The 26,050-nt window shown below is 48.6% G+C and overlaps 1 protein-coding gene across 1 annotated transcript in view; it reads right to left on the bottom strand.

Moving 5' to 3' along the window:
- LOC130290582 (uncharacterized) overlaps positions 1-23,214 on the bottom strand; it is a 63,104-nt gene extending 39,890 nt beyond the window's left edge. Inside the window, exon 1 of the mRNA XM_056538412.1 lies at positions 23,175-23,214. Within this exon, the coding sequence (XP_056394387.1) occupies positions 23,175-23,199 (25 nt within the window). The 5' untranslated portion in view covers positions 23,200-23,214. The remainder of the gene's footprint in view (positions 1-23,174) is intronic.
- Between the last annotated feature and the right edge of the window lie 2,836 nt (positions 23,215-26,050).

The raw sequence follows: 26,050 nt of genomic DNA, 5'->3' as shown, positions 1-26,050 counted from the left end.
GTTCCGTGCGGTAACGCACGGTACAGTCCAATCTTTCATTGTTAGCAGAATTGATGTAGAGGGGTCTGGCGAGACTGGTCACCGGGATATTGAACCTGTTGATGAGAGAGGCCAAAATAAAATTTCCTGCAGATCCGGAATCCAAGAAGGCCGTAGCAGAGAAGGAGAAGGTAGAGGAAGATATCCGCACAGGCACAGTAAGGCGTGGAGAAGCAGAGTAGACATCAAGAACTGTCTCATCTTTGTGCGGAGTCAGCATACGTCTTTCCAGGCGGGGAGGACGGATAGGACAATCTTTCAAGAAGTGTTCGGTACCGGCACAGTACAGGCATAGGTTCTCCATGCGGCGTCGTGTCCTCTCTTGAGGTGTCAAGCGAGACCGGTCAACTTGCATAGCCTCCTCGGCAGGAGGCACAGGAACGGATTGCAGAGGACCAGAGGAGAGAGGAACCGGGGAGAGAAACCGCCTCGTGCGAACAAAGTCCATATCCTGGCGGAGCTCCTGACGCCTTTCGGAAAAACGCATGTCAATGCGGGTGGCAAGATGAATAAGTTCATGCAGGTTAGCAGGAATTTCTCGTGCGGCCAGCACATCTTTAATGTTGCTGGATAGGCCTTTTTTAAAGGTCGCGCAGAGGGCCTCATTATTCCAGGATAATTCGGAGGCAAGAGTACGGAATTGGATGGCGTACTCGCCAACAGAAGAATTACCCTGGACCAGGTTCAGCAGGGCAGTCTCCTCAAAGACACTTCGGATCTCCGTGAAGAAGGAGTGTACAGAGGCAGTGACAGGGTCATTGCGGTCCCAGAGCGGTGTGGCCCATGACAGAGCTTTCCCATACAGAAGGCTGACTACGAAAGCCACCTTAGACCTTTCAGTTGGAAACTGGTCCGACATCATCTCCAAGTGCAGGGAACATTGCGAAAGAAAGCCACGGCAAAACTTAGAGTCCCCATCAAATTTATCCGGCAAGGATAATCGTAAGCCGGAAGCGGCCACTCGCTGCGGAGGAGGTGCAGGAGCTGGCGGAGGAGATTGTTGCTGGAGCTGTGGTAATAGCTGCTGTAGCATCACGGTCAGTTGAGACAGCTGGTGACCTTGTTGCGCTATCTGTTGCGACTGCTGGGCGACCACCGTGGTGAGGTCGGCGACAACTGGCAGTGGGACTTCAGCGGGATCCATGGCCGGATCTACTGTCACGATTCGGCTGGCTGGAGGTGGATCCTCTGTGCCAGAGAGGGATTGGCGTGGACCGTGTTGGTGGACCGGTTCTAAGTTGCTACTGGTATTCACCAGAGCCCGCCGCAAAGCGGGATGGTCTTGCAGCGGCGGTAGCAACCAGGTCGTATCCACCAGCAACGGCTCAACCTCTCTGACTGCTGAAGATAGGCGCGGTACAAGGGAGTAGACAAGAGCAAGGTCGGACGTAGCAGAAGGTCAGGGCAGGCAGCAAGGATCGTAGTCAGGGGCAACGGCAGGAGGTCTGGAACACAGGCTAGGAACACACAAGGAAACGCTTTCACTGGCACAATGGCAACAAGATCCGGCGAGGGAGTGCAGGGGAAGTGAGGTATAAGTAGGGAGTGCACAGGTGAGAATACTGATTAGGCCTGCTGCGACAATCAGTGGCGCAGCGGCCCTTTAAATGGCAGAGACCCGGCGTGCGCGCGCCCTAAGGAACGGGTAAGGTACGGGAGCCGAGATGCGCATCGCGAGCGGGCGCGTCCCGCATCGTGAATCGCATCCCGGCTGGGAGTAATATGAGAGAACGCTGCGAGCGCTCCGGGGAGGAGCGGGGACCCGGAGCGCTCGGCGTAACAGGATGTATACTGTAGGATGGATGTATACAGTAGGATGGATGTATACAGTAGGATGGATGTATACTGTAAGATGGATGTATACAGTAGGATGGATGTATACTGTAGGATGGATGTATACTGTAGGATGGATGTATACAGTAGGATGGATGTATACTGTAGGATGGATGTATACTGTAGGATGGATGTATACAGTAGGATGGATGTATACTGTAGGATGGATGTATACAGTAGGATGGATGTATACTGTAGGATGGATGTATACTGTAGGATGGATGTATACAGTAGGATGGATGTATACTGTAGGATGGATGTATACAGTAGGATGGATGTATACTGTAGGATGGATGTATACTGTAGGATCTGTATACATGCTATGCTTGACTTCAGCTTCTGATGGGCTGTTGTTATCTGTAGAATCTTTATAGGACATTGTAATGGTCTGATTCCTGCGATACCAGAGGAAAGAACCAACCAGATGGCACAAATTTACCAATGATATTGATTTGGGTTGAGGAACACAACTAATGGGTCTAGTCCGCCCAGTTATTCCTTGGATAATTTCTAGTGGGGTAGGATGATCAGATAGAATGAGAGTAGATGAAGGTACAATTGCTGTGGACAACAGAAAATCTTTAAACATGCCAGAAGTGGTCATAAAAAAGGATGAAGTCAGCAATAGCAATGAGGTACAGACAGGTATGCAGTAATGAGATGAGACGTAAGGACCCTATTATGTGGGGCGATCATTGGCTGACCAGGTCAATATCAACCTGTGCAATAGGGCCAGGGATCAACTGATGACTGAGCAAACACTTGTTTGTCAGATGATCTGGTCAATTTGACCTGTCTAGATATCATGGACAATTGGCCACACACCTCCCCTCCTCCTACATGTGTGGCTGATGGCTGTTTATAGTCTCGATGATGAGTCCTGATGATTGAGACATGTAAAGGCTCTGTAATTGAGCTGTGGGATTGGAACTTGTTTAAGGGGTTATCCATAAAGTGACTTTAGTACTTAACTGCCAGACACTGCTTCTTTCTTTTTGTGAAATAGCTTTTTCCTGTTGGTGTTCCCTCCCCCAACTACAAGTCCCAGTATTCCTTGTTTGTAAATGTGAGTTAACTTTTCTCCTTCCTACTCATCAGCCCCTCCACCACTTGCAGCACACCTGAGCTATAATTCCCTGTACAGCTCTGGAGAATGATCTCCCCTCCCATCCAGTGGTTGCTTCACCCATTAAAGCAGACAGGCTCCCTTTAAACACCTAACTAGTGATTGATGTAATGTCTCGGGCCACACTGCAACCTGGGAAAATCTGAGACGACACACATTTTGCATGCTGCTAAAAGTAAACACAGGGGCAAAGATTACATAAGAATTGCGAGGCCAACCATCAAACACAGGAACAGACACTATATTATGAACGTCAGGATAAACCTTCACTAATGTTTGCTGGAAGGCTTACCAGACAATGTTGTGCTGAGGGCACAACACCATAAATCGCCCGGAGACTCGAAGTCGAGATGCAGATCTGCTGCCATGGTGTCCTCTTCAGGTCTGGTGGAATCCTTGGTAATAGTCAATATACAGTGACCCCCCGACCTACGATGGCCCCGACATACGATCATTTCAAGATACGATGGCCTCTCAGAGTCCATCGCATGTTGAAGGCAGCATCACCATACAATGCTTTTGTATGTCGGGGCCATCGCATAAACGGCTATCCGACAGCGCAGACTGCTTCAGCTGCCACTGGATAGCCGTTTACAGTGCCCCGTGTGGTCTGCTGACGATCACTTAAATGTCCTCGGGGCTCCGGCTCGTCCTCTTCGGGATCCCTGCATGGTCGGCGCTCTCCATCATCGTCATATGTCGCTGCGCACGCCATCCCGTCATCCAATAGGAGCGGCGTGCGTAACGACGTGATGGCAGCGACGGAGAGCGAGGATGCCGGGGAAGCAGAGGCCTTACCGGAGCGTCGGGGACGCAACAGCGATGGACGGCGACATCCAGGGCAGCGGTGACGAGCGGTTACGGTCCGGAGCGGCGGGGACACGTGAGTACAACCTTTAATACCAGTGGTCTTCAACCTGCGGACCTCCAGATGTTGCAAAACTACAACTCCCAGCATGCCCGGACAGCCGTTGGCTGTCCGGGCATGCTGGGTGTTGTAGTTTTGCAACATCTGGAGGTCCGCAGGTTGTAGGCCACTGTCCTATACTTTACATTGCACGGATCCCTCAACATATGATGGTTTCCACAAACGATGGTCCATTTGGAACGGATTACCATCGTATGTTGAGGGACCACTGTACATAGAAAGGAACTACCAGAGGTCCTCATTTAAAAAAGGACTATATCCACAGGCTTATGAGGAAGAACTAATCTGACCATAGATCTTTATTAAAATAACTAAGTGGTTTATTCCAGATGTGCAACGTTAGGTTTCAAACCCGGACCGGATTCTTCTTCAGGCAATGAATAACTTAACCAGTGCAATAAAAGGCTTTATATACATTTACCCAATGAATTCCTACCGAGTCAACAGAGTCACCTGACCGGAGGTAAAACATTACTAAACATAAATAACCTGCATATAGTAAAAATCAATTGTTTGAATTGTTTTTATAAAACAACGCAAATCGTATATGGGATAGTTTAGGGGGTAGTTAAGAATAATCAGATAAATCAAGGTGTCAGTAACCGTGATCTAGCAGAGTTAGTTAGGCGCTACATTGGGGAATGATGCAGAAGAGGAGTTATTAAAGCTGTGACAATATATGAGAGGTTCAATATACTGGAAGGAAAAACAAGTAACCAAAAAGTAAGGCTGGAAGACAAACTTCTATATCTGCCATTGAGACCAATTTATTGCCATTTGAGATACAGCTAATTTAATTTTCATGTGTCACCCAGGATCCCTGCCAGCCCCAATATGCCAGTGGTATGTGGCAGGACAGAGATGGTGCGGGACAAGGGCGAGGTGAGTACACTACAGCTGTGTCCAGATTGGGTCATCTTATAGTGGTAGAGCCAGAGCCATTAAAGAGAACCTGTCATCAAAAAATAAATTTTAAATCAATCTATATTGTAAAGTTATCCTGAAATCTTGCAGTCTTTATTCTGGCCACTAAGCCTAATAATAAGCTGAGACGTCCTGTCCTGTACAAATCTCTTCCCTGCAGTCTCCTCCTTATGAACACAGACAGGATTACAGTGAATGGTGACACTAGTTAATAGGTCATTCATAGCAAGCAGTATACCGACAGATATAGTTTTCTATTATTTCAATGCTTTATCTCCAATATTTAATCACACATATCTGTATTTTGTTTTTTCTTTTTCTATTTTCTCAATTCATCTCTTGGTATTTTATCCCCCATTTTACCTATTTCCTCTAATCTGTTCCTTTCATTCGCTCTTTGTGCAAATTTCTCTATGATCTTATTTCTGTTATTTTCATATTCTTCCTGGGTGCTACAAATCCTTTTTGCTCTAATAAGCTGTGTTACGCCTAGCGCTCCGGGTCCCCGCTCCTCCCCGGAGCGCTCACGGCGTCTTTCTCCCTGCAGCGCCCCGGTCAGTCCCGCTGACCGGGAGCGCTGCACTGTCATGGCCGTTGGGGATGCGATTCGCACAGCGGGACGCGCCCGCTCGCGAATCGCATCCCAGGTCACTTACCCGTCCCGGTCCCCTGCTGTCATGTGCTGGCGCGCGCGGCTCCGCTCTCTAGGGCGCGCGCGCGCCAGCTCTCTGAGACTTAAAGGGCCAGTGCACCAATGATTGGTGCCTGGCCCAATTAGCTTAATTGGCTTCCACCTGCTCCCTGACTATATCTGACCTCCTCCCATGCACTCCCTCGCCGGATCTTGTTGCCTTGTGCCAGTGAAAGCGTTTAGTGTGTCCAAAGCCTGTGTACCTGAACTTCTGCTACCCATCCTGACTACGAACCTTGCCGCCTGCCCCCGACCTTCTGCTACGTCTTACCTTGCCTCTGCCTAGTCCTTCTGTCCCACGCCTTCTCAGCAGTCAGCGAGGTAGAGCCGTTGCTAGTGGATACGACCTGGTTGCTACTGCCGCAGCAAGACCATCCCGCTTTGCGGCGGGCTCTGGTGAAAACCAGTAGCCTCTTAGAACCGGTCCACTAGCACGGTCCACGCCAATCCCTCGCTGACACAGAGGATCCACTACCTGGAAGCCGAATCGTGACAGTAGATCCGGCCATGGATCCCGCTGAGGTGCCGCTGCCAAGTCTCGCTGATCTTCCCACGGTGGTCGCTCAGCAATCGCAGCAGATTGCCCAACAAGGACAGCAGCTGTCGCAGTTGACCGCCATGTTACAGCAACTTCTGCCTCTGCTACAGCAGCAACCATCTCCTCCGCCAGCTCCTGCACCTCCTCCGCAGCGAGTGGCCGCTCCTAACCTCCGCTTGTCCCTGCCGGACAAATTTGATGGGGACTCTAAACTCTGCCGTGGATTTTTGTCTCAGTGTTCCCTGCATATGGAGATGTTGTCGGACTTGTTTCCTTCAGAACGGTCTAAGGTGGCGTTCGTAGTAAGCCTTCTTTCAGGAAAGGCCTTGTCTTGGGCCACACCGCTCTGGGACCGCAATGATCCTGCCACAGCCACAGTCCAGGCCTTCTTCGCTGAACTCCGGAGTGTCTTCGAGGAGCCAGCCCGAGCTTCTTCTGCCGAGACTGCCCTGTTGAACCTGGTCCAGGGTAATTCTTCCGTTGGCGAGTACGCCATACAATTCCGTACTTTTGCTTCTGAACTATCCTGGAATAATGAGGCTCTCTGCGCGACCTTTAAAAAAGGCCTATCCAGTCGCATCAAGGATGTGCTGGCCGCACGAGAGATTCCTGCCAACCTCCAAGAACTCATCCATTTGGCTACCCGCATTGACATGCGTTTTTCTGAGCGACACCAAGAGCTCCGCCAGGAAAAAGACTTAGATCTCTGGGCACCTCTCCCACAGCATCCTTTGCAGTCTTCGCCTGGGCCTCCCGCCGAGGAGGCCATGCAAGTGGATCGGTCTCGCCTGACCCAGGAAGAGAGGAATCGCCGTAGAGAAGAAAATCTCTGTCTTTACTGTGCCAGTACCGAGCATTTCTTGGTGGATTGCCCTATCCGTCCTCCACGCCTGGGAAACGCACGCACGCACCCAGCTCACGTGGGTGTGGCGTCTCTTGGTTCCAAGTCTGCTCCTCCACGTCTCACGGTACCCGTGCGGATTTCTTCTTCAGCCAACTCCTCCCTCTCAGCCGTGGCCTGCTTGGACTCCGGTGCCTCTGGAAATTTTATTTTGGAGTCGTTTGTTAATAAATTCAGCATCCCGGTGACCCGTCTCGTCAAGCCGCTCTTCATTTCCGCGGTCAACGGAGCCAGATTGGACTGCACCGTGCGTTACCGCACAGAGCCCCTCCTCATGTCTATTGGACCCCACCTTGAGAGGATTGAGTTCTTCATTCTCCCCAACTGTACCTCTGAGGTCCTCCTCGGTCTGCCTTGGCTCCGGCTTCATTCCCCCACCATTGATTGGACCACCGGGGAGATCAGGAACTGGGACTCTGCCTGCCACAGGAAGTGCCTCTCCCCCCCTCCCAGTCCCGTCAGGCAAGCCTCTGTGCCTCCCCATGGCCCCCGTCCTGGTGTCACACTGCCCCGTGCCAGGCCTCGCCCTCTGCCCTCCCTCCCCATTCCCACTCCTGCTGTACTGCCTGCCGTTGAGGAAACCCTCCATTCTTTCCCGGTGTCCTCATCCCAGGGGAGGCAGTTACCGGACAAAGAGAAGGGGAGACCTAAGGGGGGGGGGTACTGTTACGCCTAGCGCTCCGGGTCCCCGCTCCTCCCCGGAGCGCTCACGGCGTCTTTCTCCCTGCAGCGCCCCGGTCAGTCCCGCTGACCGGGAGCGCTGCACTGTCATGGCCGTTGGGGATGCGATTCGCACAGCGGGACGCGCCCGCTCGCGAATCGCATCCCAGGTCACTTACCCGTCCCGGTCCCCTGCTGTCATGTGCTGGCGCGCGCGGCTCCGCTCTCTAGGGCGCGCGCGCGCGCGCCAGCTCTCTGAGACTTAAAGGGCCAGTGCACCAATGATTGGTGCCTGGCCCAATTAGCTTAATTGGCTTCCACCTGCTCCCTGACTATATCTGACCTCCTCCCATGCACTCCCTCGCCGGATCTTGTTGCCTTGTGCCAGTGAAAGCGTTTAGTGTGTCCAAAGCCTGTGTACCTGAACTTCTGCTACCCATCCTGACTACGAACCTTGCCGCCTGCCCCCGACCTTCTGCTACGTCTGACCTTGCCTCTGCCTAGTCCTTCTGTCCCACGCCTTCTCAGCAGTCAGCAAGGTAGAGCCGTTGCTAGTGGATACGACCTGGTTGCTACTGCCGCAGCAAGACCATCCCGCTTTGCGGCGGGCTCTGGTGAAAACCAGTAGCCTCTTAGAACCGGTCCACTAGCACGGTCCACGCCAATCCCTCGCTGACACAGAGGATCCACTACCTGGAAGCCGAATCGTGACAAGCTGTCCTTTGGGAATACCTTTGAAGACCCGGGGGGCATGCCCACTTTTTCTGTGTAACAAATTGTTACGATCAGTTTCTTTAGAGAGAAGGGATGTGTGAAATCCCTGATCTACCCTCTTTACATGAACGTCAAGGTAATGTATCTCAGTCGGATTGCTTTCAAGTGTAAACTCTATCAAAGGATGACATTGACTCAAATGATTAACACATTCCAACAGTTCAGGATGTGTGCCCGTCCATAGCACAACACATCATCCATATAACGTAACCAAATGTGTACATACTTACTAAATGGATGTGATAGAACAAATTCTTTCTCAAATTCATCCATAAAAGTATTAGCAAGACATGGGGACCCCATCGAAGTTCCTTGATTCTGTAGGAAAAATTCCTCACCAAAACAAAAATAGTTTTTATTAAGAATGAGTTCCAACAGATCCATTTGGAATCTGATCTTACTATTACTCAGTGTAGCATATTGTCACGATTCGGCTGGCTGGAGGTGGATCCTCTGTGCCAGAGAGGGATTGGCGTGGACCGTGTTGGTGGACCGGTTCTAAGTTGCTACTGGTATTCACCAGAGCCCGCCACAAAGCGGGATGGTCTTGCAGCGGCGGTAGCAACCAGGTCGTATCCACCAGCAACGGCTCAACCTCTCTGACTGCTGAAGATAAGCGCGGTACAAGGGAGTAGACAAGAGCAAGGTCGGACGTAGCAGAAGGTCAGGGCAGGCAGCAAGGATCGTAGTCAGGGGCAACGGCAGGAGGTCTGGAACACAGGCTAGGAACACACAAGGAAACGCTTTCACTGGCACAATGGCAACAAGATCCGGCGAGGGAGTGCAGGGGAAGTGAGGTATAAATAGGGAGTGCACAGGTGAACACACTAATTAAGCCTGCTGCGCCAATCAGTGGCGCAGTGGCCCTTTAAATAGCAGAGACCCGGCGCGCGCGCGCCCTAAGGAGCGGGGCCGCGCGCGCCGGGACAAGACTGACGGAGAGCGAGTCAGGTACGGGAGCCGGGATGCACATCGCGAGCGGGCGCCTCCCGCATCGCGAATCGCATCCCGGCTGAGAGAGGTATTGCAGCGCACCCGGTCAGCAGGTCTGACCGGGGCGCTGCAAATGCGAGGATGTTGCGAGCGCTCCGGGGAGGAGCGGGGACCCGGAGCGCTCGGCGTAACAGTACCCCCCCCCCCCCTTGGGTCTCCCCCTCTTCTTGGAGCCTGAGAACCTGAGGACAAGACTTTTGTCTAGGATGTTGTCCTCAGGTTCCCAGGATCTCTCTTCTGGGCCACAGCCTTCCCAATCCACCCAAAAAATTTTTTTTCCTCTGACCGAGAAGCGGTTAATGATGAGTGGTTTAAGGAGAGAGACATGGAAGGCATTGGGAATACGAAGAGAAGGAGGAAGAAGGAGTTTGTAAGAGACAGGGTTAATCTGGCACAAGACTTTGAAAGGACCAAGATAGCGTGGTCCCAGTTTGTAACTGGGGACACGAAAGCGGACATATTTAGCGGAGAGCCATACCTTGTCTCCGGGAGCAAAAATGGGGGGAGTTCTTCTTTTCTTATCGGCAAATCTTTTCATCCGGGATGAAGCCTGTAAAAGAGAATTTTGGGTCTCTTTCCATATGGTGTAAAGATCACGAGTCACTTCATCCACAGCGGGCAAACCAGAGGGCAAGGGGGTAGGGAGGGGGGGAAGAGGGTGACGGCCGTACACCACGAAAAATGGGGACTTAGCAGAAGATTCGGAGATTCTGAAGTTGTATGAGAATTCAGCCCATGGTAGAAGATCTGCCCAGTCATCCTGGCGGGAGGAAACAAAATGCCGTAAATAGTCACCCAGGACCTGATTAATTCTTTCTACTTGCCCATTGGATTGGGGATGATAAGAAGAAGAGAAGTTTAATTTAATCTTGAGCTGTTTACAGAGGGCCCTCCAGAATTTAGACATGAATTGGACGCCTCTATCCGAGACGATCTGCGTGGGCAAACCGTGAAGACGAAAAATGTGTACAAAAAATTGTTTTGCCAACTGAGGCGCTGAAGGAAGACCAGGAAGAGGAATAAAATGTGCCATCTTGGAAAATCGATCAACGACCACCCAAACAACTGTGTTGCCACGGGATGGGGGTAAGTCTGTCATAAAGTCCATACCAATCAGTGACCAAGGCTGTTCGGGAACAGGTAGAGGATGAAGGAGACCAGAAGGCTTCTGGCGAGGAGTCTTATCCCGGGCACAGACAGTACAGGCCCGCACAAAATCAACAACATCCGTCTCCAGAGTCGGCCACCAATAAAAACGAGAGATGAGTTGCAAGGATTTTTTGATGCCCGCATGGCCTGCGAGGTGGGAGGAGTGTCCCCATTTGAGAATCCCGAGACGCTGGCGTGGAGAAACGAAGGTCTTCCCTGGAGGAATTTGCCTGATGGAGGCTGGAGAAGTGGAGATCAGACAGTCCGGAGGAATGATGTGTTGCGGAGAGAGCTCTACTTCCGAGGCATCCGAGGAACGAGAGAGGGCATCGGCCCTAATGTTCTTGTCGGCAGGGCGAAAATGAATTTCAAAGTTAAAACGGGCAAAGAACAACGACCACCTGGCCTGGCGAGGGTTCAGCCGTTGGGCAGACTGGAGATAGGAGAGATTCTTGTGATCAGTGTATATGATAACTGGAAATTTTGATCCCTCCAGCAGATGCCTCCATTCCTCAAGCGCCAATTTAATGGCCAGTAGTTCTCGATCCCCGATGGAGTAGTTTCTCTCCGCCGGAGAGAAGGTCCTAGAAAAAAACCCACAAGTAACAGCATGCCCGGAAGAATTTTTTTGTAGAAGGACAGCTCCAGCTCCCACTGAGGAGGCATCTACCTCCAATAGGAAGGGTTTAGATGGGTCAGGTCTGGAGAGCACGGGAGCAGAAGAAAAGGCAGACTTGAGATGTTTAAATGCGTCTTCCGCTTGGGGAGACTTGGGATTGGCATTTTTCTTGGTTAAAGCCACGATAGGAGCCACAATAGTGGAAAAGTGTGGAATAAATTGTCTGTAATAATTGGCGAACCCCAAAAAACGTTGGAAAGCACGGAGTCCGGAGGGGCGTGGCCAATCTAATACAGCAGCTAGCTTATCTGGGTCCATTTGTAGTCCCTGGCCAGAAACCAAGTATCCTAGGAAAGGAAGAGATTGACATTCAAAGAGACATTTCTCCATTTTGGCATAAAGTTGATTGTCTCGAAGTCTCTGAAGAACCATGCGGACATGCTGGCGATGTTCTTCTAAGTTGGCAGAAAAAATCAGAATATCGTCCAGATAAACCACAACACAGGAATATAAGAGATCACGAAAAATGTCATTAACAAAGTCTTGGAAGACGGCAGGGGCGTTGCACAGGCCAAAGGGCATGACCAGATACTCAAAGTGTCCATCTCTGTTGTTAAATGCAGTCTTCCATTCGTCCCCCTCCCTGATGCGGATGAGATTATAAGCACCTCTTAAGTCCAGTTTGGTAAAGATGTGGGCACCTTGTAGGCGATAAAAGAGTTCCGAGATAAGAGGTAGGGGGTAGCGGTTCTTTACCGTGATTTTATTAAGTCTGCGGTAATCAATGCAAGGACGTAGGGAGCCATCTTTTTTGGACACAAAAAAAAATCCAGCTCCGGCAGGAGAGGAGGATTTGCGGATAAACCCCTTTTTTAAATTTTCCTGGATGTACTCTGACATAGCAAGAGTCTCTGGAGCAGACAGAGGATAGATTCTGCCCCGGGGTGGAGTAGTACCCTGGAGGAGGTCAATAGGACAGTCATAAGGCCTGTGAGGAGGTAAAGTCTCAGCTTGCTTTTTGCAAAACACGTCAGCATAGTCCATATAAGCCTTAGGAAGACCGGATAAAGGGGGAACCACAGGGTCACGGCAGGGAGTACTGGGAACCGGTTTAAGACAGTCCTCGAGACAAGAAGTACCCCAGTTCTTGATTTCTCCTGTGGACCAATCAAGGGTTGGGGAATGGCGTTGAAGCCACGGTAATCCAAGAAGAATTTCGGAAGTGCAGTTGGAGAGGACCAAAAATTCTATTTTTTCGTGATGAGGACCGATGCACATTAGGAGAGGTTCCGTGCGGTAACGCACGGTACAGTCCAATCTTTCATTGTTAACAGAATTGATGTAGAGGGGTCTGGCGAGACTGGTCACTGGGATGTTGAACCTGTTGATGAGAGAGGCCAAAATAAAATTTCCTGCAGATCCGGAATCCAAGAAGGCCATAGTAGAGAAGGAGAAGGTAGAGGAAGATATCCGCACAGGCACAGTAAGGCGTGGAGAAGCAGAGTTGACATCAAGAACTGTCTCACCTTTGTGCGGAGTCAGCGTACGTCTTTCCAGGCGGGGAGGACGGATAGGACAATCCTTCAAGAAGTGTTCGGTACCGGCACAGTACAGGCACAGATTCTCCATGCGGCGTCGTGTCCTCTCTTGAGGTGTCAAGCGAGACCTGTCAACTTGCATAGCCTTCACGGCGGGAGGCACAGGAACGGATTGCAGAGGACCAGAGGAGAGAGGAGCCGGGGAGAAAAAACGCCTCGTGCGAACAAAGTCCATATCCTGGCGGAGCTCCTGACGCCTTTCGGAAAAACGCATGTCAATGCGGGTGGCCAGATGAATAAGTTCATGCAGGTTAGCAGGAATTTCTCGTGCGGCCAGCACATCTTTAATGTTGCTGGATAGGCCTTTTTTAAAGGTCGCGCAGAGGGCCTCATTATTCCAGTTTAATTCGGAGGCAAGAGTACGGAATTGGATGGCGTACTCGCCAACAGAAGAATTACCCTGGACCAGGTTCAGCAGGGCAGTCTCAGCAGAAGAGGCTCGGGCAGGTTCCTCAAAGACACTTCGAATCTCCGTGAAGAAGGAGTGTACAGAGGCAGTGACGGGGTCATTGCGGTCCCAGAGCGGTGTGGCCCATGACAGAGCTTTCCCAGACAGAAGGCTGACTACGAAAGCCACCTTAGACCTTTCAGTAGGAAACTGGTCTGACATCATCTCCAAGTGCAGGGAACATTGCGAAAGAAAGCCTCGGCAAAAGTTAGAGTCCCCATCAAATTTATCCGGCAAGGATAATCGTAGGCCGGAAGCGGCCACTCGCTGCGGAGGAGGTGCAGGAGCTGGCGGAGGAGATTGTTGCTGGAGTTGTGGTAGTAGCTGCTGTAGCATCACGGTCAGTTGAGACAGCTGGTGGCCTTGTTGCGCTATCTGTTGCGACTGCTGGGCGACCACCGTGGTGAGGTCGGCGACAACTGGCAGTGGGACTTCAGCGGGATCCATGGCCGGATCTACTGTCACGATTCGGCTGGCTGGAGGTGGATCCTCTGTGCCAGAGAGGGATTGGCGTGGACCATGTTGGTGGACCGGTTCTAAGTTGCTACTGGTATTCACCAGAGCCCGCCGCAAAGCGGGATGGTCTTGCAGCGGCGGTAGCAACCAGGTCGTATCCACCAGCAACGGCTCAACCTCTCTGACTGCTGAAGATAAGCGCGGTACAAGGGAGTAGACAAGAGCAAGGTCGGACGTAGCAGAAGGTCAGGGCAGGCAGCAAGGATCGTAGTCAGGGGCAACGGCAGGAGGTCTGGAACACAGGCTAGGAACACACAAGGAAACGCTTTCACTGGCACAATGGCAACAAGATTCGGCGAGGGAGTGCAGGGGAAGTGAGGTATAAATAGGGAGTGCACAGGTGAACACACTAATTAAGCCTGCTGCGCCAATCAGTGGCGCAGTGGCCCTTTAAATAGCAGAGACCCGGCGCGCGCGCGCCCTAAGGAGCGGGGCCGCGCGCGCCGGGACAAGACTGACGGAGAGCGAGTCAGGTACGGGAGCCGGGATGCGCATCGCGAGCGGGCGCCTCCCGCATCGCGAATCGCATCCTGGCTGAGAGAGGTATTGCAGCGCACCCGGTCAGCAGGTTTGACCGGGGCGCTGCAAATGCGAGGATGTTGCGAGCGCTCCGGGGAGGAGCGGGGACCCGGAGCGCTCGGCGTAACACATATTTTATCAATTGTTTTTGTATGGCCGTCATACCTTCATGTGCCGGAATATTTGTATAGAGACTCTTAATGTCCAGGGTACATAAGAGTACGTCCCCTGTGACGTCACAGTCAGAAATACGGTTGAGGAAGTCGTTAGTATCTTTAAGACAATTGGGCAGGTTTTAAAAATTTTTTTGTAGATATCCATCCACGTATACAGCAAGTGGATACAGGACTGAGTCGACTCCCGAGACTATAGGACGTCCTGGGAGCTGACTCAAGTCCTTGTGTATCTTGGGCAACCAATATAAGACTGGCACCCGTGGTGTGTCGTTAATTAGGGCATTTTTAACTTCCACATCTATAACTCCATTATTCAACGCCTCCTCAATTACACAGTCTACCTCTTTTTTGATCTCACATGTAGGATCTTTCTCTAATCTCTGATAAACTTCCTGCTCTTGTAATTGGTTGTAGGCTTCTAACATATATATAGCTCTTTATTCTGCACAACTATTGCCCCACCTTTGTCAACCTTTTTCCCAATTATTCTCTCATCATTCTGTAACTCCATTAGTGCTTCCCTCTCATCTCTAGTAAAAAACACACCAGTCTTATATCGGTTGCCCAAAATACACAAGGACTTGAGTAGGCCCCAGGGACGTCCTATAGTCTCGGGATTCGACTTAGTCCTGTATCCACTTGCTGTCTACGAGGATAGGTATCTACATAAAATTGTAAAAAACCTGCCCAATTGCCTTAAAGATACCAACGACTTCCTCAACCATATTTCTGACTGTGACGTCACAGGGCACGTACTCTTATGTACCATGGATATTAAGAGTCTCTATACCAATATTCCGGTACATGACAGTATGTCGGCCATACAGGAACAATTGATAAAAGATGCTACACTGAGTAATAGTAAGATCAGATTACTAATGGATCTGTTGGAACTAATTCTTAATAAAAACTATTGTTGTTTTGGTGAGGAATTTGTCCTACAGAATCAAGGAACTTTGATGGGGTCCTCAGTGGTCTTGCTAATATTTTTATGGATGAATTTGCGAAAGAATTTGTTCCATCACATCCATTTAGTAAGTATGTACACATTTGGTTACGTTATGTGGATGATGTGTTGTGCTATGGACGGGCACACATCCTGAACTGTTGGAATGTGTTAATCATTTGAGTCAATGTCATCCTTTGATAGAGTTTACACTTGAAAGCAATCCGACTGAGATATATTACCTTGACGTACATGTAAAGAGGGCAGATCAGGGATTTCAGACATCCCTTCTCTAAAAGAAACTGATCGTAACAATTTGTTACACAGAAAAAGTGGACATGCCCCCCGGGTCTTCAAAGGTATTCCCAAAGGACAGCTTATTAGAGCAAAAGGGATTTTGTAGCACCCAGGAAGAATATGAAAATAACAGAAATAAGATCATAGCGAAGGTTGCACAGAGAGTGTACGAAAGGAACAGATTAGAGGAAATAGGTAAAATAGTGGATAAAATACCAAGAGACGAATTGAGAAAAAAGAAAAACAAAAGACAGATATGGGGGACATTACATGTTTCACTACATTTGATGGACATGCTAAATTAGTCAAAAACACCACTAATAAATACTGGGGTATTCTACAAGCCGACAGCAAGCTGGGTAGTTTATTTCAACAAAAACCCCATTTTGTATACAAGAAAGGCAAATCCATTGCAGATATTTTAATAAGATCAGACATTAAGAAAAAGAAGGTTCCATGACAGACATTTTTAAAAGCAAACAATAAAGGTACTTTCCAATGCGGTTCATGTCAGAACTGCAGTGGAATACTCAAAGGAGATAAGGTGACTCTTCCAATGACGGGTCACACTTATCTGATCCAGGGATGGTATACATGTAATACAAAACAGGTAATGTACTTACTAAAGTGCCCATGTGGCAGGGGATATGTGGGTCAAACAATGAGAGCTGTAAAAATAAGGATTAATCAACATAAGAGTGCTATCCTTAATTTTGGCAAAAGAACAGAGAATTAGAAGGAAGGTATCAGTGAGAAATATGGGGAAACGAGTGTTGCTTGGTATTTCTGTGACAAGAGACACCAGGTGTGTGAACTGAAATGGATGGTATTAGAAGAGAACTCAGGCCCAAATAATGAATATATAAAAGAGAAGTTGTTACAACGGGAAATCTTTTGGATAACAAGGTTGAATGCTCTTACTCCTAATTGTGGTTTCCCGGTGCAGGACCTTGTCCTGTCCCTTGTCTAAGGTCCCCGCAGCTAGAGTCCCTCCATGTCTATAGGGCTCTCCTGTAGGGCTTACCCCTAGTCGTCTTAAGTAAGTGTGTAGGAAATATATGTATAGGACCTTAGTGGTCACGTGATGCACCGTTGTAATGTACAAAATGCTTAAGGATCTTTGGAGGTCATGTGATGTACCCAGAGTTCACTGGGTTCATAACCTACAGGTTTGCTGACCAATGAGCTTTGTCCAGCCCTCTTAATATATAAAGGGCTGCAGCCACTAAATTCTCTCTAAAGCAATCACAACATCTCAGCATCATCAATTCATCTAGGCCCAAAGCCTAAGAACCTGCAGCCACTAAATGTGAGTTACTCAAAGCTCAAACTACTGAATCCCATGTGACTACTATCAGCTCAAATATTCTAAAATAGTAGCACAGTGGCCTGCATCAAAAGCTCATTGCTTCCAAGTCCCAGCAAACCTGTGAGGAACCTGTATCCCGGTTCACTCTTGAAAAGACTGTTATGTTCAATACCGTTGCATAAAATCTGCGAGTAAAGTTACTCCAGTTTACTTCATAACATCTGCTGTGGACATTCCGTTATTTCTCTCTACCGTTTGTGGGACAGTTGGCGGTAGGAACATTACTATTGAGGAAACCTCACCCTGGCGTCACGACATTCAAGGGTTACTACCAGCAGACCCTACACTATTAACGCAACACCCTAGACACCATTACTTTCCCGGCACCCCATAATGGTATTAATGAACACTGCAACTTTAATGCATTTTTTTTTTTTATATTTTGCTATTTCGTGAAGATTTTACATCCTATATTTGTTTTTAATTATAGACGTAACTCTCATGAGAATTGCGGGTTATGTAACATGGTGGAGGGCGCACTATTGTAGGCTTGACAAAGTAATGTAGTCCTGAAACGTTGTCGACGGAGCTCACAGGCATGTGGGCTCTTTTTCTTGTTCTTAATTTTTGTACTGAAGACTATTGGAGTTAAACCATTGGAATAATAGAAAACTATATCTGTGTCGGTGTACTGCTTGCTATGAATGGACTTAACTGGAGCTAAAGGGAGCCTCCAGGTGTACACATATACACCCATCCTTGTGGTTTTCGTACCTTATACTAGTAGATGGATAACACAGGATCTCAATAATTGTTGCTCGCAGCTCAGCCTCCCCCTCCCCTCTAGAATGACCTCTGCACTGGTCACAGAGCATGCCCAAAAAATTCCCACATACAAGTGGCTGGGGTCCCCGCCTCCAGTCTATTGTATCCATGGGAGTGCTGTAAAGTATATCTCTAAATGCTGTTAAAACAGCTCAGGCAAGATGGCAGTTTCATCATAATAATGTACAAATGAAATAAAAAAAAAGTATAGAAGCAGATTAGAAATAAAGTATGTTTCAGTATCTGGTTCTAATCAAATCTAGGTAACACGTTTCCTTTAAAGGGGTACTCCGCTGCTCAGCGTTTGGAACAAACTGTTCCGAACACTGGAGCCGGAAGCTCGTGACGTCATAGCCCCGCCCCCTCATGATGTCACGCCCCGTCCCCTCAATGCAAGTCTACGGGAGGGGGCGTGACGTATGTCACGCCCCCTCCCATAGACTTGCATTGAGGGGGTGGGGCGTGCGAGGGGCTATGACGCCACGAGCTCCCGACTCCAGCGCTCGGAACAGTTTGTTCCAAACGCTTAGCAGCAGAGTACCCCTTTAAGAAGTACCCCTCCCAGAGGTTGTCATCAGTTTGCCGGCCCAATCACTATATAAAACGTTTCATGAGGTAAAGACTATTACAACCTTAGTAAAATGCTTTCCTCCTTCTCTGGATGAGACTCCACAAAGTTATGAAAATAATTTGGGAATAATTTGTGACAAAAGTAAATTGGATGGATTCCAGATCTGATTAATCAATCTCTGCGGACCAGTCTTTGATCAGAGTTCTGTTTACACACAAACTTTTATGGGTGTTGTGTATACTGGGTGTCCACATCACAGACTGGTTATGGTAGAGGTCACCCAATGGGGTCATTATCCCACTCTACTCCCGGATGGGATAAAAAATGGAGAATATGTCTAAAAAGAAAATGATCTTCAGCAATTTCAGATCAATGTCAGGTCGGAGTCACAAAAGATATTTTTACCACTAAAAGTCTATTCCTTTATAATGTTTTTTTCACTTGCTGTAATGTACGATTCAGATACACATTAGAGGGGTATTCCAGGAAAAAAAATGATTTCTATACATCAACTGGCTCAAGAAAGTTAAACCGATTTGTAAATGACTTCTATTAAAAAATCTTAATCCTTTCATTACTTATGATCTGCTGAAGTTGAGTTGTTCTTTTCTGTCTAAGTGCTCTCGGATGACACCTGTCTCGGGAACTGTCCAGAGTAGAAGCAAATCCCCATAGCAAACCTCTTCTACTCTGTACAGTTCCCGAGACAAGCAGAGATGTCAGCAGAGAGCACTGTTGTCAGACAGAAAAGAACAACTCAACTTCAGCAGCTGATAATTATTGGAAGGATTAAGATTTTTTTCATAGAAGTAATTTACAAATCTGTTTAACTTTCCGGAACCGGTTGATATAAAAAAAAAACTAAAGTTTTTTCCTTGAATACCCCTTTAACCCCTTAAAACCTTAAAGGGCTACTCCGCCCCTAGACATCATATCCCCTATCCAAGATGTCAGATCGCTGGGGTCCCGCTGCTGGGGACCCCGGGGATCGCTGCTGCAGCACCCCGCTATCACTACTGCGCAGAGCGAGTTCGCTCTGCACGTAATGACGGGCAATACAGGGGCCGGAGCATCGTTACATCATTGCTCCACCCCTCGTGATGTCACGGCCCGCCTCCGTCAATACAAGTCTATGAGAGGGGGCGTGGCGGTCGCCACGCCCCCTTCCATAGACTTGCATTAAGGGGACGGGCCGTGGTGTCATGAGGGGCGGAGCCATGATGTCACGCTGCTCCGGCCCCTGTATCGCCCGTCATTACGCACAGAGCGAACTCGCTCTGCGCAGTAGTGATAGCGGGGTGCCACAGTGGCGATCCCCGGGGTCCCCAGCAGCGGGACCGCGGCGATGTAACATCTTATCCCCTATCCTTTGGATAGGGGATAAGATGCCAGAGGCGGAGTACCCCTTTAAGGACCAATACAAGTAAACCCGTACGCCTCTGAAAGACCAGGCCTGATTTTACAAATCGGGGATGTATGACTATATTAGAGAATAACTCTTGTAATGTTTTGACAATCATGACAATTCTGACATTGTTTTCTTGTCACAAGTTGTACTACATGTACATAATAAAAGTAAGCCGATGTCATTTGTAGTTTTTTTTTTTTTATAATGCAAAAATACATGAAATTTTCAAAAACAAAACAAAAAAATGTTCTGCTATTTTAACACTAACAGGTTGCATATATTTATACTTACTTTTCAAATAGTTTATAAAACTTATATTTTCAGATGTCTACTTTATTTTGATAACATTTATTTGTTTTTATTAACATTTAGAAGCTAGAAGCCTAACAATTTGCCTTGAAATTTAGAAAATATTTTTTTTTTGAAAAGTACTTCTTTTTTGAATGTGCTATGCAAGGTTTGCAGAAACTTAGAGGTGGCAGAACATAGAAGCCCCCCCAATGACCTAATTTTACAAACAAGACCCCCACAAACAAGGTATTGAGTACTTTACCACTATATTTTTTGGCAGGAATTTTTACAAGGTCAGAGTAAAAATTTGAAATTTGATTTTTTTTTTTTTTTCACAAATGCTTCATTTGTAGGACAAATTTTTATATTTGGTACACTGCATGTGAGGAGAAGAAAATGCACCCCAAATTTTATTACGCCCTTCGTCCCCAGTTCGGAAATGCCCCCGCTTAGGCCATATCTGGTTCCTTGGCCGCGTGGTGGGACCCAGAAGGAGAGGAGCGCCATTTGGCTTTCAGGACATCATTTTAGGCTGAAAGGACTGTGGGCCGCACCTCATGCCTACCAAGGTTATTAGCTGCCAAAACCTTACAGAAACCCCACAAGTGACCCCATTTTGGAAAGTACACCCCCTAAAGTATTCACTTAGACCAAAAGTAAGTACTTAGAGTCCTTTTTGTATGAATGTTATGCATACAAAGTCAGTGGAAAAATTTAAATTAGCTTTTTTTTCCACAAATGCCTCATTTGTGTGACATATTTTTTTTTTTTTACATTGTGTGTGAAAAGAAGGAAAGGAACCCCAATTTATATTACGCCGTTTGAGTACAGAAATGTCCCCGCTTAGGCCATATTTGGTTGTGTGGCCGCGTGGCGGGACCAAGAAGGAGAGGAGCACCATTTGGCTTTCAGGACATCATTATAGAAATGATAGGCCTCACTACATGCCTGCAAGGGATTTTAGCTGTCAGAATCATACCGCACCCCCAGAAGTCACCCCCTTTTTAAAATATTCCTATAAGGTAGTCATCTATGGGCTTATTGTGCAAGTGAGTTACAAAGTTTTTATTTCTGAGATAGTTTTTAATGGTATTTTTCCACAAATTGTAAAAAAAAAAAATTCTTGTCACTGAAAAATTTACTTTGTTGTTGCTGCGTTAAAAAATATGCAGCATATGTACTGGGAGATGTTCTGTTGGGGACATTTCCAGTATGGTGGTAGCAGACTAAAAGGAAATGTCCCCAACAGAACATCTCCCAGTACATATGACTTCACATGGCCATCTAGACCCGTCCCGTTCTTAAAAAAAAACGGACAATAACGGATGCAAACGGATGTCATCCGTTTGTATCCGTGTGGATACATTATTGTTCAGTTAATAAACCCCCAAAAAATATTTTTTTTTTCTTCTGAGCATGCTCAGAAGTAAAAACAGATCTTCTGTCTTCCCTCTCTCACAGCAGCTTCGATCTCCTACACTACACTGACAGGAGTGAAGGAGATCGAAGCTGCGGCGGGAGGTGAGATCAGAAAACAGCGCGCATTACATTGAAAGCTGCTACTGGCCAGTCACTGACCAATAGCAGCGATCGCCGGGCAGGGACCGCTCTGGTTGGTCCCTGAACCGTGAGCATTGACGCTCAGCTGTCAGCAACAGCGAGCTTCACTCTCCTGCCACCGCTGTTTACAAGCAGTAAAAGTTTAGACCATGGACATGTATACTCGTCCTCATGCCGGAACGAGCATCCTACCTGGACGGGCAGACACGTCCATGGTCGTTAACGTGTTAAGAACACAGACCATTTTGGCCTTAAAGGGGTATTCCGGGCAAAAACATTTTATCCCCTATCCAAAGGATAGGGGATAAGATGTCTGATCGCGGGGGGCCCGCTGCTGAGACCCCCGCGATCTCCCTGCAGCACCCGGATTCTATGCGGGTGCTGCATCTCCAGTTTCGGAAACCTCCGGGTTTCCGGGACTGGGGACGTGACATCATGCCACGTAACCCTCCATTCATGTCTATGGGAGGGGGCGTGACGGCCATCACGAGGGGCGGGGCTGTGACGTCACAAGCTCCCGGCACCGGCTCCAGCGTTCGGAACAGCTTGTTCCAAACGCTGAGCAGCGGAGTACCCCTTTAAGGGTGTATGGAGTGGGCTCAGGATTGCTTCATACCTGGTGGCCCCAGCTAATTTTAGAAGCCAAGGGTGTCACGCTAACAGCCAGCATGTAGCATGTTTACCTGGATAAGGGGCTTATGCCTATAACTTTTTTGCCGTTTGCTTTATCTGAGATATTAGTAATTTATTCTTCAATAATAACCAGATGGTGCAACTTTAATTGGTAAAGACGAGTCAACTATCCAGTGGCAATATTACTTACACATAGGGGGAGATTTATCAAATCCTGTGTAGAGGAAGAGTGGTGCAGTTGCCCCTAGCAACCAGATTGCTTCTTTCATTTTTCCCAGGTCTCTTTAAAGCGATCTGATTGGTTGCTATGGGTAACCGCACCATTCTTCTTCTACACAGGTTTTGATAAATCTTCCCTAATTCCTTGGCTGTGGACGTATGTTTTGTATAATCTTGTATTAGTGGTATACACCTCTTCAGTGAGGCACCTTTCACATATACCTCTCTTACCGCTTTCTGTTGCGTAGTGTCAGATAGACGCTTCTTCTGTTTTCTGCACTACAGCTAAGGCCAGCCTACCAGCGCATGTGTACCTAGCTTTGCCTAAAGGCGATGAGTTTATTGGGTTTTGTAAATCTCATGCCCGTTTACTATTATTTATTAAAGGAGTAGTGAGTGCTGTGACCCACCCCCACCACCACCACGATCTCCTGAACAGAGGGCCCCCGTTTAGCAGGTCGCAGGGGGTCCCAGTGCTCGGACCCCCCACGGTCTATAACTTATCCCCTATCGTTCAGATAGGGGTTGTTATTTTTCACTACACAACCCCTTTAAATGGGCACTCTCCTTTAAACTAATTTTTGCTATTGCACTCTTAAGGTAAATAAAAATCTTATATACTTAGTTTAAAAAAATGAAGTTTTATTTGTGTTTAAAAAAGCTGCCACTAGGTCTCCCCCTACTTGTCCACAGCCCATTTCTCCACATCTCTTGCACAGACTTTGGGGTTCAGGGCTGTGTGTAGCAGAGTGAGGGAGGAAGTTCTCCCCTGTATGGCTTCAGATGATGTCACACCTGCTGGGGAACGCCCCTTCCCAGTATGTGAACCTGAACCTGAGGCTGAGCAAAAAATACAGAGCAATATCAAGGTAGAAAACTAAATAATAATAAAAATAAAGGCAGGGGGTGGTTTATCATGGTGAGGGCAGTGACCTGTGAGTATTATAAAATGTATCAAGTTAATGAGAGGTACTCTTTAAATATGATGCATTGTATCTATGTTATCTCATCACTCTGAAGATAGTTCTTATTACCATTGGCTGAATGTTTGGAGTCTTTGTTCAGCTGCAGAATAAATATGGAGCCAATCAGATGCCTCCCTGATAATAGTGCATGGAAATGTGTCTACCATCAATCCTGACCAAATCTTCAACTCCATTTGCCAAAAAATGAATATTATTACCAGCCATAGTGGCCACATGGTAGCGCCTGATATAGTACATAGCATGAGCCCTAGCTTTCTACACAACAGAAGATGGCCGCTACCTAGATTCTGTACTGATAAGCGTGGGAGGGTTAATAAAATAAAAAAAAATTAGGGTGTGCCTGGTCAGCCCGAGAACACCCATTCATCTCTAAGCAAAGCAACAGGATGAATTCTATTGTTCTACTCCAAGGTATGTATACTTAGGTGGAGGAATCCATCATCATGTGACCTGATATTTCAGAAATGTAACCTCTATGGGGTCATTATAGATGGATTGGGAGTTGCTGTCCCAGTAGGATTAGGACAGAAACTACAAAGCGGGGACATGCAGGAGCAAGTCATGTAAGATGATTCATGTTCCTCCAGGGAAACATCAACAACTAAAACCAGGTTTTACTTGTATATTTATCTGATATTAATATAATTTGCATTTATAGGGTTTATAATTTTCATGACTAATGTGCATGTATAATTTTGCATAAGTTGTCCTTGTTGACGTTAAGGTGTCTGACATGACCCTGTAAAGTGAGGATGAAAGAGTAACATCTATGAGTGGAAATTAGTCCCAGTCCTCACTTGTAAAGCACAAAATTATTGAAGAGGTTGTCCGCTTTGGGCAATGGAATTTTGTTAGGTTGGTCCTCAATTAAAATCCAATTACTGACTGGGCTGCTGTCGGGACTTCTAGCAGTCAGCTGCAATACCATAAAAATCAATAGGTTGTCTGTACAGTATAATGAATGATGATTCTGGATCCTCCAGGAAGAACGACAGAAAGAAAGAACTGTGTGCATGGATCCTGAGCCTGCCTGCCTCCTCGAGAGGGTCCATGCTGTGCCTGAATGATAAGTGTTAAGCCTAATTGGCTTTATTTGTGGGAGTGGCGTGGGGTATATAATCACCCCTCTCCCACATCTGGGGGCGTGTGTTACGTTGGCGGTAGTTCTCTAGTAGTCTACCGTGTTAGTGCATACGTCCCCTCCCTGGAGTGTCGTTGGTAGTGTGTAACGGTTCTATCCCCCGTCCTCGCAGAGGTTGGTTAGGTAAGTGCCAGTGTGGCTCTATGTTGTTCAGCCCGGGTTCGTAGTGCCGGAGCAGGCTCACCCCCAGCTGGGTCGCTTGCCTCCTCGCGCTCCCCCAGGTTTTTTGTACCCCGTCTTTTTCTTGCATGTTTTCCCCTTCCCGTGTTCCCCCACCGCTCACCTGGCCCGCCCGGTTCCCGGTCCCGAGGGAGTGGAGTTGCGCCTGCTGCCGGGCTCAGGAATCCCGTCCCACGCTCCAGATTGCGGCGCGGGGCTGCGGGGGGCGGGGTCCCCATTCGCCCCGGCGGTCGGCGTCGCTTCCGGTCACTCCTTCCCACAATACAGAGGGCGAGAGTACGCGTGCTCGCCGGGCCCGGGGCCCGCTCCCCGCTCCGGCCGACGCCGCGAGGCGGCCGGGGGGGGGGCGGGGCTTCGCGTCCCGGCGTCCCGCGTCATCACCCGGCGCCGCTTCGCCACGGGGGGGGCTCCGTTCCTGCACCCAGCTCTGCGGCGACACGGGCTGCGGGGGCGGGGCCCCGCCGTTGAGGGGGGCGGCACCACTCCCCGGAGCCACACCATCCCTGTCATGGGGGCCGGCCGGGACGTTCGCAGGGTGCCATCCCACAGTCGGGTCCGGGCGCTCTCCCCCCTTTCCTGCTAGCTCCCGGCGTGCTTATGCATGGTCGGGTGCCGCGGGGGGGGGGGGGGGGGAGGCGCCCGGGGTCTGGGCTGTCGGGCCGTGAGCATCGGCACCACCCAGGTTCGGCCACCATGTCACACCTGCCCCCCCCCCCCCCCCTTCCTTCTCAAAAAAAAAAAAAAAAAAGGGGGGAACCAGCCCTATGGCCAGACACATGCTATCCCTCATCATTAAGGACTCTAGTATTTGTCTTACCCTTCAGGTTCCACTGTCGTTCCTAAGCCCCACAAGTGGCTTCGCCTCTCAGCTTTCAGCTCGAGGTATATAAAAAAAAAAAACAAACAAAAAAAAAAAAAAAACGCATATACTGATTTCACTTCTTCTCACATAGCCATCAGTTCTCACTTCTGCACGACATTCAATCATTTTGGCCAACACATTTCACGCGCTGGACCCGCCGCTGACGCGGCCCAGGGCCTCGGGCGGCCGACACCCCCGTTCAGCCTGGGCCGTTCGCGTCGGTGGGGGCTTTGGTGTAGCCCGTTGTTCCTGACTTGCTTCAGCACAACGCAACTCGACACACACGAACACTGGGTCATCCGTTATCTGACACACCCCAAAAGAAAAAAAATAAATAATAATATATAGGGGGAAACTCATTTTTAGCCCACCACGTCACTCACTCATCAC

This window comes from Hyla sarda, chromosome 9 (genome assembly GCF_029499605.1).
Source record: "Hyla sarda isolate aHylSar1 chromosome 9, aHylSar1.hap1, whole genome shotgun sequence".
In the NCBI taxonomy this organism is placed as follows: Eukaryota; Metazoa; Chordata; class Amphibia; order Anura; family Hylidae; genus Hyla; species Hyla sarda.
This window is presented reverse-complemented; position numbering and strand designations above follow the sequence as displayed.